The sequence below is a fragment of the Alligator mississippiensis genome, chromosome 4 (assembly GCF_030867095.1).
Source record: "Alligator mississippiensis isolate rAllMis1 chromosome 4, rAllMis1, whole genome shotgun sequence".
NCBI classification, from domain to species: Eukaryota; Metazoa; Chordata; order Crocodylia; family Alligatoridae; genus Alligator; species Alligator mississippiensis.
In genome coordinates, this window is record NC_081827.1 from 8,755,763 (window position 1) to 8,768,948 (window position 13,186).

General features: G+C 52.9%; 1 protein-coding gene across 5 annotated transcripts in view; it reads left to right on the forward strand.

Moving 5' to 3' along the window:
* Window positions 1-2,615: 2,615 nt before the first annotated feature.
* Window positions 2,616-13,186, forward strand: part of PODXL (podocalyxin like) — a 69,953-nt gene continuing 59,382 nt past the window's right edge. For 3 of the 5 annotated variants that reach the window (XM_059725750.1, XM_059725752.1, XM_059725753.1), the window contains exon 1: window positions 2,617-2,730. In XM_059725750.1, the coding sequence (XP_059581733.1) occupies window positions 2,670-2,730 (61 nt within the window). In that variant the 5' untranslated portion in view covers window positions 2,617-2,669. Of the gene's footprint in view, window positions 2,731-13,186 lie in introns of all 5 variants that reach the window. The other 2 variants (XM_059725749.1, XM_059725751.1) reach the window with 1 other exon arrangement.

Below are 13,186 nucleotides of genomic sequence, written 5' to 3' on the forward strand. Positions count from 1 at the left end.
GTTCTCAGCCAGGAAGCCATGGCACCCTGGGGTGCCTTGAGATCCTTTCCGGGGTGCCACACCATGTTGCCACTATTAGGTGTGCAACATGATTTCCAAGGTAAACCCAGAGATTTCAAATAGAAAGCCATTGTTTTAAAAGCACTCTGCCCTGCTCTGGTCTTCCTGAGTTTTTTGCAACACAACTGCTCTATAATCAAAAATCACGTGAAAGCTAAGAGCTGATGTTTTCTGAGGGGAGGAGGTAGCCTTGACTTTAGTAAGGAGTGCCTGGAGTCAGGGGTGAGTCCAGGGGGGTGCAGTTTCACCCCCTCGTCCCCCACTTTGATTCCTGCTCCAGCCAAAGTTTAAAACCAACTTCCCGGGAGCAGGAGGTGGTATTTCTACTAAGGCACAGCTCCAAGAGCCGCTTTAATTAAAGTGCTCGAGCGTCACATGTATCAGCGTCCCCACACTGAAAAATGGTGGAGGGGGCACTTTAAAGCCCATTGAATGAGCTTTAGTTAAAGTGCCCTTGCCACCTTTTTGCAGCACGGGGACGCTGATACACATGACGCTGGAGTCTGCTACAGCACGGCAATTACCATGTTCCAGCAGACTCAATTAATGTAATTACAGCGCGTAGGAGCAGCCTCTGTGCACATGTATGGGCACCCTAAATGCTGGAGGCTGCAAATGAGAGAGAAACAAGGTTAGGGAAAAAAACCGTGGTCATACCCTGCTCACTCTCCCTTTCAGCATCTGCTTTCTGCCCCCATGTGACACAGGAGACTGGGCAAGGTGGACTTATGGTCTGACCCAGAAAATGGCAATCCTTATGTTCTTATGTTCACTCCACCGATATTAATGACCCCCTCTCCTTTTTAATAGTCTGGTGTGCCACTATTTAAACTATCCTTCTTTCTGCAAATTGGCAGTCTCTTGGTCATTTCTGGTAATAGCTCTCTTCTATGTCACCGCCCGGATGACTGTGCAGACTCTGGCAAAAAACTGTAACTCAGTTGTGGTCATATTAGCTCAGGCGCAGATATGACAATGAAGTACCGGAGGCACTGCCGAGATGCTCACGAAGGCTAGATTTTGTGAATAAATCTGAGTGAGAGACATACATTTAACAGTAACAACTCTGGGACTAACTACAGTAGCTGTTAACATAAGAACTGATGTTGGCTGGTTTAGACCAGTGATTCCTCTTGCCCAGTCTCCTGTGTCACACAGGGGCAGAGAGCAGATGCTTGACCAATTTTGCCTATGTTGCCAATGTATATTTTGACTCTTTTTTGGTGTGCGCCTATTTTACTGCATAGGTTTTTTTTAACCTTGATATGCAGTCTAGCAACAAGCTGGTTGTGGTGTTTGCTTTGGCTTGGATATTAAACAGAACCACTTGGTGCAAATCAGTAAAAGTTCTGGTGTCTCTTGACCTGGAGACTGTGAGATGGTGTGATTTGTGTGGACATGCCTCCCCATCTGCATCCCTCTTTCCAAATCCTGGATTCACCCATCCTGGAGTCACAGATTCACAGAAAATGAGGCCGGGAAGGGATCTCAGGGGGTCACATCTAGTCCAACCCCCTGCTCAAAGCAGGACCAGTCCCAAATACAACATCCCAGACAAAGCTTTGTTTAGCTGGGCCTTAAAAACCTCCAAAGATGGCAATTCTGCCAGCTCTCTAGGTAACCTGCACCATCCTCCTAGTGAAAAAGTTTTTCCAAATGTCCATCCCTCGCTGCAATTTGAAGAGTTGTAGAGAAGCGGGGCTGGAAGGGACCTCCACAGGTCATGTAGTTCAACCCCGTGCCTGAGGCAGGATGCTCCCGACCCATGCCCTCCCATCATCTGAACCCCGCAGAAAGCTGACAAGCACCGGGGTGGGCATACAGGGAACTGGGCTTCGTTAGTCTGGAGAAGAGAAGACTGAGGGGACTTGATAGCAGCCTTCGGCTACCTGGAAGGGGGCTGCACAGAGGATGGAGCTGGACTGCTCTCAGACGACAGGACAAGGAGCAATGGGCTCACATTGCAGCACGGGAAGTTGAGGTTGGATATTAGGAAAATCTTTCTCACTAGAAGGGTAGTAAAACACTGGCACAGGTGACCCAGCGTGATGGCGGACTCTCCATCCCAGACCCAGCTCGACATCGCCTTGGCCGGGACGATCGTGCTGGGGCCGGTCCTGCTTGGAGCAGGGGAGTAGACGTCCCTTCCAGCCCTCGCTCTCTTCCTCTTGCGCGTGGCGCCGGGTGCCAACTCCCACATCCGCGCCCCGCTGGCCTGACCGCTCAACGCGCGTGCAAAGCCTTTCCCTTCGGATGATGGGTCGCCCCCATGGCACCGCGGTGCGCCCATCTCTTCCGACCCATTTGGGGTTGGCCCAAAACCCAGCAGGCCCGCAGCAGAGCTCACCCAGCCGGGCTCAGTGCCCCCAGGAGCCCGCTTGGCCCCGGCCCTGCCCCGCCTTGCTGCAGGCGCATCCCCAAATGGGCCAGCATCCAAGCGGCCCCCAGGCGGTACCCAGGGGGCGGGGCCAGCCGCGGCAGCCGCCTATCAGCGGCGGGGGCCGGCGGAGCGGCGGGGCGGGCGGCCAATGCAGCGGGGCCGGGCGCGGGCTGCCCAGAGCCGCGCAGCATCCCCGGACAAAGGCATCCGTGCAGCCGGCGCAGGCAGCATGCGGCGAGCGGGGCTGGCGCTGCTCCTGCTCCTGCTCCTGGCCCGCCTGGGCTGCGGGGGTAAGTCAAACCGGGGGTCCGCCGCGTGGAGCCGGAGATCCAGGCAGGAGGGGCTAGGGGGGGGTTTAGCCCGAGATACAGGACTGGGGAGCCAGAGGGGTAGGCAGGAGGGGCAGCCGGAGATATAGGACCTCTAGCAAGAGAGCTGGGAGGGATGTTAGCTGCAGATCCAGGACCTGGAGCCGGAAATCTAGGCAGGACGGGGTCGCCGGAGAAATAGGAGGGGTATTAGCTGGAGATCCAGGACCTGGAGCCGGAGATGTATTCAGGAAGGGGTCGCCGGAGATATAGGACCCATAGCAGGAGAGCTGGGAGGGATGTTAGCTGCAGATCCAGGACCTGGAGCTGGAAATCTAGGCAGGATGGGGTAGCTGGAGATCTAGGAGGGGTATTAGCTGGAGATCCAGGACCTGAAGCCAGAGATGTATTCAGGAAGGGGTCGCCGGAGGTATAGGACCCATAGCAGGAGATCTAGGAGGGGTATTAGCTGGAGATCCAGGACCTGGAGCCGGAGATGTATTCAGGAAGGGGTCGCCGGAGATATAGGACCCATAGCAGGAGATCTAGGAGGGGTATTAGCTGGAGATCCAGGACCTGGAGCCGGAGATGTATTCAGGAAGGGGTCGCCGGAGATATAGGACCCATAGCAGGAGATCTAGGAGGGGTATTAGCTGGAGATCCAGGACCTGGAGCCGGAGATGTATTCAGGAAGGGGTCGCCGGAGATATAGGACCCATAGCAGGAGAGCTGGGAGGGATGTTAGCTGGAGATCCAGGACCTGGAGCCGTTGATGTAGGCAGGAAGGCGTAGCTGGAGATTTTGGAGGGATAGCTGGAGATCTAGGAGGAGTATTAGCTGGAGATCCAGGACCTGGAGCCGGAGATGTAGGCAGGAAGGGGTAGCCGGAGGTCTAGGAGGGATAACTGGGGATATAGGAGCTGGAGCCAGAGATGTAGGCAGGAAGGGGTAGTGGGAGATATAGGATCTATAGCAGGAGAGCTGGGAGGGATATAGGCTGGAGATCCAGGACTTGGAGCCAGAGATCTAGGTAGGAAGGGGTAGCCGGAGGTCTAGGAGGGATAACTGGGATATAAGAGCTGTAGCTGGAGATCTGGGAGGGATACTAGCTGGAGATTTATGACCGGTACGCCGAGATCTAGGCAGGAAGGGGTAGCTGGAGATCTAGGGGGGCGTCTGCCCCTCCCAGTCCCCCGGCTCTCCCAGAGCGGGGCCGGCCGAGGCCACGCAGACCGGGCAGCCGCAGACACTGTTATGCTGAGTTCAAAGTGGAACCTACTCTGGCAGACGGGACTGAAACAAATCCGGGTTGTCCTGCGTGCGCGGCGTGCTCGCCACCCCCCACGACTCCAGAGCCCTTCGCGCCCCTGGTCCCTGCTTGTCGCAGGCTGCGTCCCTCCGCATCCCCCCGCCTCCCCGCGCGCTCGCTGAAATGCAGAGGTCTGAAGGCAGCGGTAGTGTAGCAGTGTCCAGCCGCACCGGAGGCACAGAGCCTGGCTTCTCATTCAGTCTCGTGTCAGAGCTACCACTGCAGCCACCGCAGCCAGGGTACTTCGTATTCAGAGGGCGGTATAATGTCCTCTCCAGCCCGGTGTGGTAGAGACACAGGTAGCCCCTGCCCTGCACAGCCCGCCGACCATGGGCGATTCACTCCGAGGCACACCTAAACCAGGACGTGGCACTTTGGTTGAAATGCAGGTGTCTGAGTCCAAAGGAGCCATCCCCCAAGCCCTGCTAAACAGCTGAGATGCCTCCTTTCTATGGCAAAATGTAGGTGCCTAAAATTCAACTCCTGTTCTTGCTTAGACCCGAGTCCGAGGGCGGAGGACCCAGCTATTAGAGTCTACCGCCTCTGTCCTCCTGCTCCGGCACGTTTGTCTGAAGAGAGGTGGGATCAGACTGTGTAAAGGGAAGTTTGATGAGATTAGTAGCCCTGTCTTGGATTTAGCTAGGACTTGGGTGTTAACACCTGTACTCTTTCAGAGCTGCAAGCCCCAGAGACCTCGGTTCTGGGTTTAATTTGAAGCATGTCAAATTCACTCCAATTTAAACAAAAATGAAGTGGGAGGAAGGGGAAATTGCTCCCATGTTTCAAAGGGAAAGCCTGGAATATTTCTCATTTAATGTGAGAGGCAGATGTGCAGCCCTACTTCGGGGCATGTTGTGTATTGGTGTATGCCTGCTGCTGGCTTCGATTTTTACCTATGGGTAAAATGAGTGAACTCTCTTGAGGGTAAAAAAAAAAACCCCACCCCGCAGAGACAAGTTGGACTTGTGTTAAACTTACTAAGGTCAGGCCCTAGCTTCTGTCTGGGGTTGATCTCCGTCAGTTTATCTCGGAAAATTACCTTTTCTTTGCCAGGGGGTTTGCACCTCCAAAGAGTTTGCAGGGGTTAAACCACCTTGCAAGGAAAAAGCCTGCTCCTGTATTAGCACTGAAGGCATCCCCCTCCTGGGACAAGAAGTGCAGGGACTCCAGCCCATCCCAAAAGCAGACCTGGAGTTTTTATGGGGTTTTCTTGGTGTTTAGCCACTGGAGGATGAGGACAAACTCCGATCTCATGGACACCGGCCTCAGTGTAGACAATCTTGCTTCACTCCATATAGATTATGGCTCGATGACTTTTGGTAGATTTTCCCTGCCAGGGGTTTAGCACTCAAACTGGTTTGAGTTGTAGGGGGTTTAGGCTCAGGGCTGTGCTATGGGGTGTTGGGCTGGGGAGCTGTTATTGTAATGCCTTTGTCAAATAATCCTTTTATACTCTTCTCGGAAAACATTCGATCAAACTCTGCATGGCAACATCTCCTCTCCTAAGCTGCTGCTGCTGGGTTTTGAAGTAAGCCACTTAGCGAGGCTTTCATATTTTCCCTTGTGTATTGAAGCTGGATGGGAGGGGGTTTGTGGTTTTTTTGGTTTTTTTACCCTTGGGGCCAGATTGCATCTCCCTTATTCACAGTGACTTCCCTCGTTCCCAGCGGGGCCGTTCCAGTGCATCCCAGGTGGAGGGTCTGGCGAGGTCTGCGGCACTTAATTTAATAGTGAGCGATTCCTCTTGCGATCTGAGGGCATATGCAAGCAGCAAAGCGGTGCTGATGTCGGGAAGGGCGATAGACTCTGCCCCTTCATTTTCTATTGCTCCCTAAAGAGGGGAAGCTTTTTATTTATGAAAATTTGTCATTTTTTGGGGTGCGAAGCGGGGAAAATGAACATGAAATAAAAGGCAAGAATGTCTTAGGGTGATAGCTTTTACTGGATAGAGTTGGACAAGCTTTCAAATACAGGAGGCTTGATTATTCCCTGCCCGGCCCCCTGGGCATTCATTTCCCCCTGGGCCAAGCAGGTGCCAGTTGCCAGAACGGGCTGAACTTTCCACCTGTGCAAACAGGAGACCATTGTAACATGGGGCAGTGCAGAATCGGGCCCCGAAAGCAGGTATTTTCTGGTACGGCTGTTGTCCTGCCTTGTCTGGGCCTGATGTTGAATTCATAGCAATAAAATCCACTGTCTGGGTTATGCTCCTGCTCCAGAGCCCGTTGCCTCCAGCTTGTGATTTATGCCCGCGCAGCTCACCCCAGAAACCCGTCCGTGAGAGCGTGTGTGCTGTAGCTAGGAAAGACGTGGCTACGGGAATGGACGGCTTTAACCAGAATGCCTTCGGATCCCGCCAGCCTGTCCCAAAGGGCCCTGGGAGGCCTGTCGCGGCACGTTCGCTTTGTCACTTGTTAGATCTCCAATCAATCCCCTACCAGGGTGGCATTTCCTTGACAGGAGAAAACTGACACCTTTATCTGAAAGGCAGATAAAAGGGAAGCAAAGTGCAGAACAATCCTTCCCGGAAAGGGCACAAATCCCCCCGGGGGGTCTGCTGCCTGCCTAATCCCAAATCACTCCTGCCCAAGACTGGAGCGCCTCTCTCTAAACCCCCCTCTTTGGTCTCCCAGCTGCCGCTGTGCACCTGAAGCCAAGAGGCGGTTTGGTCAGAGGGTCTATGCACAAACACATGAAGGTGGATGGTTTTAAAGTTAGCTGACTTTCTTTTAATTTTCTCTCTTTGTTACTATTATTTACACTGTTGGGAGGTCAGCCAGGACGCAGGGGGGCTCCTTCTACCCTAAGCAAAAGGGCATGTTTGACCATATTAGCAAATGCATCTTCGCTAAGACGTGTTAAAACCCGGATGCAAACCCGTCAAGTGGCCGGGAGTCGGGACTCCGACGAGTTGTAACTTCAGACACCGCTGCATAAGCCACTCTGTGCCTCTGCCTTCCCCAGCTGTGGGACATTAAAAATAACGATGTCCCACTGGGCTGTTTTGAGGCTTAATGAATTAACTGTTTGTAAAGCACCTTGAGGACCAAAGGAGCTATGGCAAGGTGGCATATGGGCTTGTTTTCTGGGGGTTCCTTTAAAGGCGTATGATCGCGATGAAGAAGTGACTCTGCGGCTGAATTCGGCATGGCGTAAAGGAGCACTCTGATGCCTGTAGTTTATTTCCTGCCTATGGGGACGTTTTACTGTCTTTAACTTTCCCTGAGCCTGATGAAGGGTGTGTGACCCTGAAAACTTTCAGAAAACAAAACTATATATATATTTTTTGCAATTTCTCAGCTGATCTAATAAAAGGTGTCATCTCTGAACCAAGAGTTGTAGGGTTTTGCCTCCTGATGCCTGCGGGGCTCCTGTTTGGGGCAGATTTTTGAGGACAGGGAGAGAGACGCTTCTGGGGTTATATACCAGGCATGAGAGATTGATCCTGGCTGCAGATGAGCTGTCCTGAAGCAGGAAGGGGGGTTGAGACCCAGCCAGGTTGGGGATTGCTGCAGAGGTGAGCTCTCCAGAGGGCCCAGATAACCCCCCACCCTGGTGTCTGGGGGTCTGTGAGCTACTTCCCAGCTGGCATCCTGTCCAGGGGCTCCTTGGGGAGCTCTCTACCTTATGCATTGACGTGGGTAAGGGGCGGGAGGGGGATCTTGGTAGAAATTGGGGACAGCACAGAAGGTAACCAGGAGGAGGGTTAGTCTCTGTCTAGGGAAACCGCTGTGGGCATGTGGGGACATGACTGTGGGGAGGGGCTGCCCCCCAAAGTGCACACGTGCGAGTCCACATGCACACGTACACACACACGCATACCCTCAGGGCCCTGCTGACGTGTCAGGGACACACCTGCCAGAGCAAGGAGATGGAGACGGGTGGTTTTCAGGCGTGTTTGTGCTCTTACAGCAAAGGGAAACCCAGGACGGGGTGGGGGCAGGAGGGATGGCGAGCTCTTTTGGAGATTTCGGCAGGCGCGGTTCTTTGGGTAAATCGGATATCTTTTATTAGACCAACTCAATAGTTGGAAAAGTTGTTCTTTGCAAGCTTTCAGGTACAAGCACAAGTTGGAGACTTGGCATTCAAGAGGGTGGAGAGTGCATGTGATAGCTGCAGCTGCAGGCAGGGAGGGCACTGGGGGGACGTGCTATTTGCCCCATGATCCCTGCCACCTGGCAGGGCATTTTGCAGGGTGGGTGGAAGGAAACGAGCCTGTCGTGGACTGGAGGGTGTGCATGCGCCTCTCCGCCCTCTGCCGGACAGAATCAAAGCAGCCCAAGCGCGCTGTAACCCCCATTCATCGGGTGGAGATTTGCCTTTGGCTTCCAGGGGAAGGCAAGGGTTTTGGAGGAGGAGGGTCTTGGCTCTCTTTGCTGTCACTTGTTGGCCGCTATGAGCTTCTCCCAGGGCCAGCACATGCCAACCTATTGTAGCCCCCAACATGTTTCCTTCTCAGACCGGCCCCCGGCAAAGCTGCGTGCTACTTGCAGTACTGCCGGCTTCTCTGCCTCAGTGGCCGTTTAGGAAGGCGTTTGCATGGGCAGATCAGAAGGGCTCGGCTGTGCATCACAGGTCCTAGGCTGCTAACAGCTAATGCCATGCAGGGTCTCAGTGTCTGCCATCCTCGACACAGGCACAAAGAGTCCTGTGGTATTTGTCATCTCCATTTGCCCTCCCATCCTCGTGACTCCTGCGCACCCCTCTAAGGCAGTCTCTGATCTCTTGCTTGCTAGAGGATGGCCACCTAGGTGGAGCCTTAATGACTTGTCAGCTTCTGGGAGTCCCTAAGCCCCTTTGGTTTCCCCTCTTTGCTTGTTATATCTGAACCAAACTGGATGCTGCATACATCTCTAATATCTTTAGTCTGGCTCCTGTCACCGGCCACACGTGGCATGTGCCGTGCTCGGGGCATCGTGCTATGGGAGTGTGTGGCCAGGAGCAAACCATGCTAGGGAATCCCACAACATAGTTATAACATGGAAAGGTGCCTGCCACGTGGGCAAGGCTAAGCCATGTGATGATTGAGTCCAAACTCAATAGGTTTGGCTTTGCTGATGGGCCTGTCATGTAAGAGTCCTGAGGAATACCGTACCGAGCCAGCCCACAGGTCTGTCTAGCCCAATCTCCTGTCTCAGTGTCAGGGCATATCAAATATTGGCTTCTCTGTAATTTTTCCAGTCTCTGTTGCAATGCTCTTTATAAAAACATATAAAGTCATGGCAGGAAATCGGGGTGTGGGAAGTCCGCTTATTTTTACCCCTGTGCTGTAATATGGGAGAAGGAAGATCCATGTTATTGAAAGGCCACGCATTTCAAGCTGACATAGGGACATCGGTGCCTGGTCTCCTGCATGACACTTTGTCACAGGTTTCCCCTGACCCATGAAAAGAGGATTTGGTGTGGATATGGAGGACAGCCAGCAGTCTGTTGCGTAGAGTAACAGCAATGAGAGCTGCAAAGCCACGGACTTCAGGGTGCAAGCTCATCTTTTGGGGAGGGGGGGACATGTCTCCCATTTCCTTTTTTTTATTACAGGAATTTTGGCCTGGGCTTCTTGGGGCACCTGGCACGGGTCATTGTTGGGTGGGGAAGGGATGAGTCTGCTAATCTGGATTTCCACGTCCCAGTCTCAAGAACTCCACCACATTTTGCTGCCTGAAGCCATATTAAGGGGTTCAGTTTGGAGCTGATTTACTCAGTCTCCTTGTATTTCTTTCCTCCCTGGCCCTTATCCCATTATCATCATGCAATTTGGAACAGCGCATTTCCTGTTCGCTTAATGCACAAAACCGTGGCCCTAACACTGACTCGGGAGTGCTACCTCCACTCCCATACAGAGCGCCGCCAAAGCGCCTGCTCTGTGGGCCAGATCAAATGGCTCCAGGAGGAACCGTGCCTTTCCAGACCCCGTCTGTCTCTTTTGCTACCACCAGGATTTTGCTTCTTGCATTTGAAAAGGACTGAAGCACCCCTGAAAGTTGCGGGAGTGTGCCCGCTGCATAGCTACAGGATGGCGCAGTTCCCCTGACCGGTTATGTGGTCATGCAACTGTTATGATTTCTTTTGCACCACACCTTTAAATTCCTGGGAGCTTGCTGGCTCCAGCCATCAATTTGTGCTTGGCTCCGAAGCTGCTTCTTAATGAGGAGAGAAGTGAAAGCAGGGTCTCCCGGAGACATTAATTTTTGCTGTCTTCCGGTGGGGATGCGCTTGCTTATTGCCCGCTGTTTTAGTCCCGACAAGAATTGAACCGGGTCCTAATCCTGCTGTTCCCACTGAAATCATGGGACGTGCAGATGCACGGCCCCTCGTGGGAGCCACCCCTACCTTTGTCAGACATGAGCTGAATGTAATAAAGCAATGTCCTTTCCTCTTAACTAGAGGTTGTATTCCTGTTCCTTATCCCTGCCCACCCTGCCGGTGGTGGCAAGCTTCTTCTGTATCTCCTACTGCTTCCTTCATTATGCCAGATTGCTGTTCGGCTGTGCCTGGGGCTTGTCAATTTTTAACACTTCTAATTGCACAATTATCTGCTTTAGTGCTGTGCTGAAGCCTTTTAGTGCTTCCCTCTGCCCTCCAGGAAGATGTATCCCTACTTCAGCATGGCAGCAGACAGGTGGGAGTGCTCAGTGTATATATAGCCCGTATGCAACCAATCCCTGTGTTTTCCATTGCTCTCTTCCTTCTCGAGGTCCAGTCTTTCTGGCCCTCCAGAGGTGAATTATTTTGGCAAGTCGAAGCATGACTGGCTTTTTTCTTCTTGAGACTGGAGGGTGGGAAATGGGCTTTTCTATTATTCATGCCCCCCATCGCCTTACAACCCGCTCGGGTGCCAAGGAGAGGGAGCCACCCTGATACAGAGCATTGCCCCGAAGCGGTATGGAAAGGGTTTGTTGCCAGCTGTGCTGCTGTGTGACCTTGAGTAAGCCATGCCATCCCTCTCCGCCTGTGTTTTCCCTTCACGCCCTTTGTCTTGTCCATTTAGACTGTAAACTCGTTGGCATCAGGATTTTCTCTTGCACAGCGAGGCCCTGATCTCATTTGGGGACTGCAGGCTCTGCTCTAACGATTAAGGCCATGACGAGGGTTGACATTTGGCAGTGAAATAGTGCTCCTGGAAGGCCTGTGCCTCTGTGGACTTACTCCTGATTTACAGGGTGTGAGTGGAAAACCGAAGGTGGGGGAGTTATACCACGTCAGCCAGCAAAATTGGAGTCAGGCTGGTATTGTAAATCAAGAGGGTTGCCTGCCTCTGAAGTGCTTGTCTGTGCACCCATAACGCCCTTGTAAGATGCAGTTGCTTTGTGATGGCACAAGAAGTCCAAGGCTATTTTGGCACCACCAAAGCATGGCACTGGAGGCAAACTGAATGGCCCATGGGTGCAAGGTGGCTCAGGCTCTTCCCTTGCTGGAGCCCGGGGCACATAAAGTGATGTAACCAGTGGTGCATCTGGCTGCCTTTGACCCCTGGGTGCCTGAATGACCCGGCACCAGCCCTTTGCAGATGGCTTCAGCACAAATCCAGAGGGATGCCTCAAATTTGTCTTCTGCAGGCGGTACAGGGTGCCTTGACCTCTCTGGCCCTCCGCTGGGTATGAAAGGCAAATGGTATCAGCAAGAAAGAGCATTGCCAGGAAAATGCCAGCAGCAAAGGAGGAATGAAGCACCCTCGACCGCCTCCTTGAGCAGCTCTCGGTTCATAATTAGTATTTAATTGCACGCTTTTAAAACGTGCTTCACTGCAGTTTTGGGATTCTTCCATTAGGGTGATGCTCGCCACAAAAGACGCTTTAAAACTCTTCCTGTCCTGCAGGACATTTCCTCCTTTGCTAGGTGTACACGACTGAGTTCCCATAGGAAAGATGTGTGACTTGTTTAAAAAGGGACAGCGTGCTAGTGCTCCTGCTTCTCCTTCACATCTTTATACGAGAGCTCATTTTGCAGGGGGAGGTGGGGCTTTAGCCCAGCATTTATGCTCAGTCTGCGCCCTGGCAGAAGCCAGTCCCATGGCTACAAAAGCTTGGCAGCAAGTCCCTATCAAGCGTGCTCTGTGCCAGGTGGATGGAGCAGACAGGCAGCCCAGGAGACATGCGGACATCGGAGCCAGCGAGGTCTTCTGTAGCTGAGGCCTGGGAACCTGAATTGGACTTGACACTGGATGGAGGTGCCCTGCAGAGTGCAAAACCCTGGGGATAGCCTGCCTTGCACAGAGAGAGGTAGTTAGCTGTGTGACTCTGAAGTCAGTTTGAAGGCAGGGTAGATAGACTTTTATAGACTGACTAAATAAGATCAATATAGGGAGAGCACATGGTTTCGTGAACCTGAGCTCACTTCGTTAGATGCCCTGCTCAATCACTGCTGCATCCTGACCCAGGTGGCACTGCCACGCGTCTTTCAAGGTTGCTCCTGATACAGAGCTTTGCCCAGAAGTGGTTTGGAGGTGACAGAGGTAGAGGTCAATGGTCCTAAGGTCTTTTGCAACAGAGGAGGGTGCGATCTTCCAGCCAGCAACAGATGGACTGAAGCTATTATGTCAGTCTCCAAGATCTGAGGAGTTCGGGGGACTTGGTGGCTAAACATCCCTTTGAGCATCCCCTCTCCGGAGCAGGACCTCATGGACCTAGATGTGGCTGCTTTCAAGTGCCTGCTGCTAGTACAATGCTTTTGCATTGCTCTGGCTCCCAGACCTGCCATCACAGCCCTGCTGTGCCAGGCAGCGGGCAGTCACATCAGCTGCATGCCACAAGCCAAGGGGACCGTGCTCGTGTATCACAGATGCTGGGGACAGCTTGGTGACAAAGTACTTCAGGGTACAAAGAGCGTGCACATGAACGCTAGGAAATGATCTCCGTGACACTTACTGTAATGCTGAAAAACTCCAGTTGCTTGAAGCAGGCAAAGGACAAGGTAATGATGGGGGGAGCATCTTTATTTTCAAGACCTGGCAGCCAGCGCTCTTTGAACATCTGCTCCTCGATGCATATCTATAATAACACAGCTGCTGGAAGACAACCTGCTGTCATGCTCGCCGAACTCTTTCTGTTCCCCTATGTGGCAATTTGGCTTTCAGCGCTTGGGTGTAATTAATCCCCAAGAAATTGTCTCCTTTGCATATCTCCCAGCCCT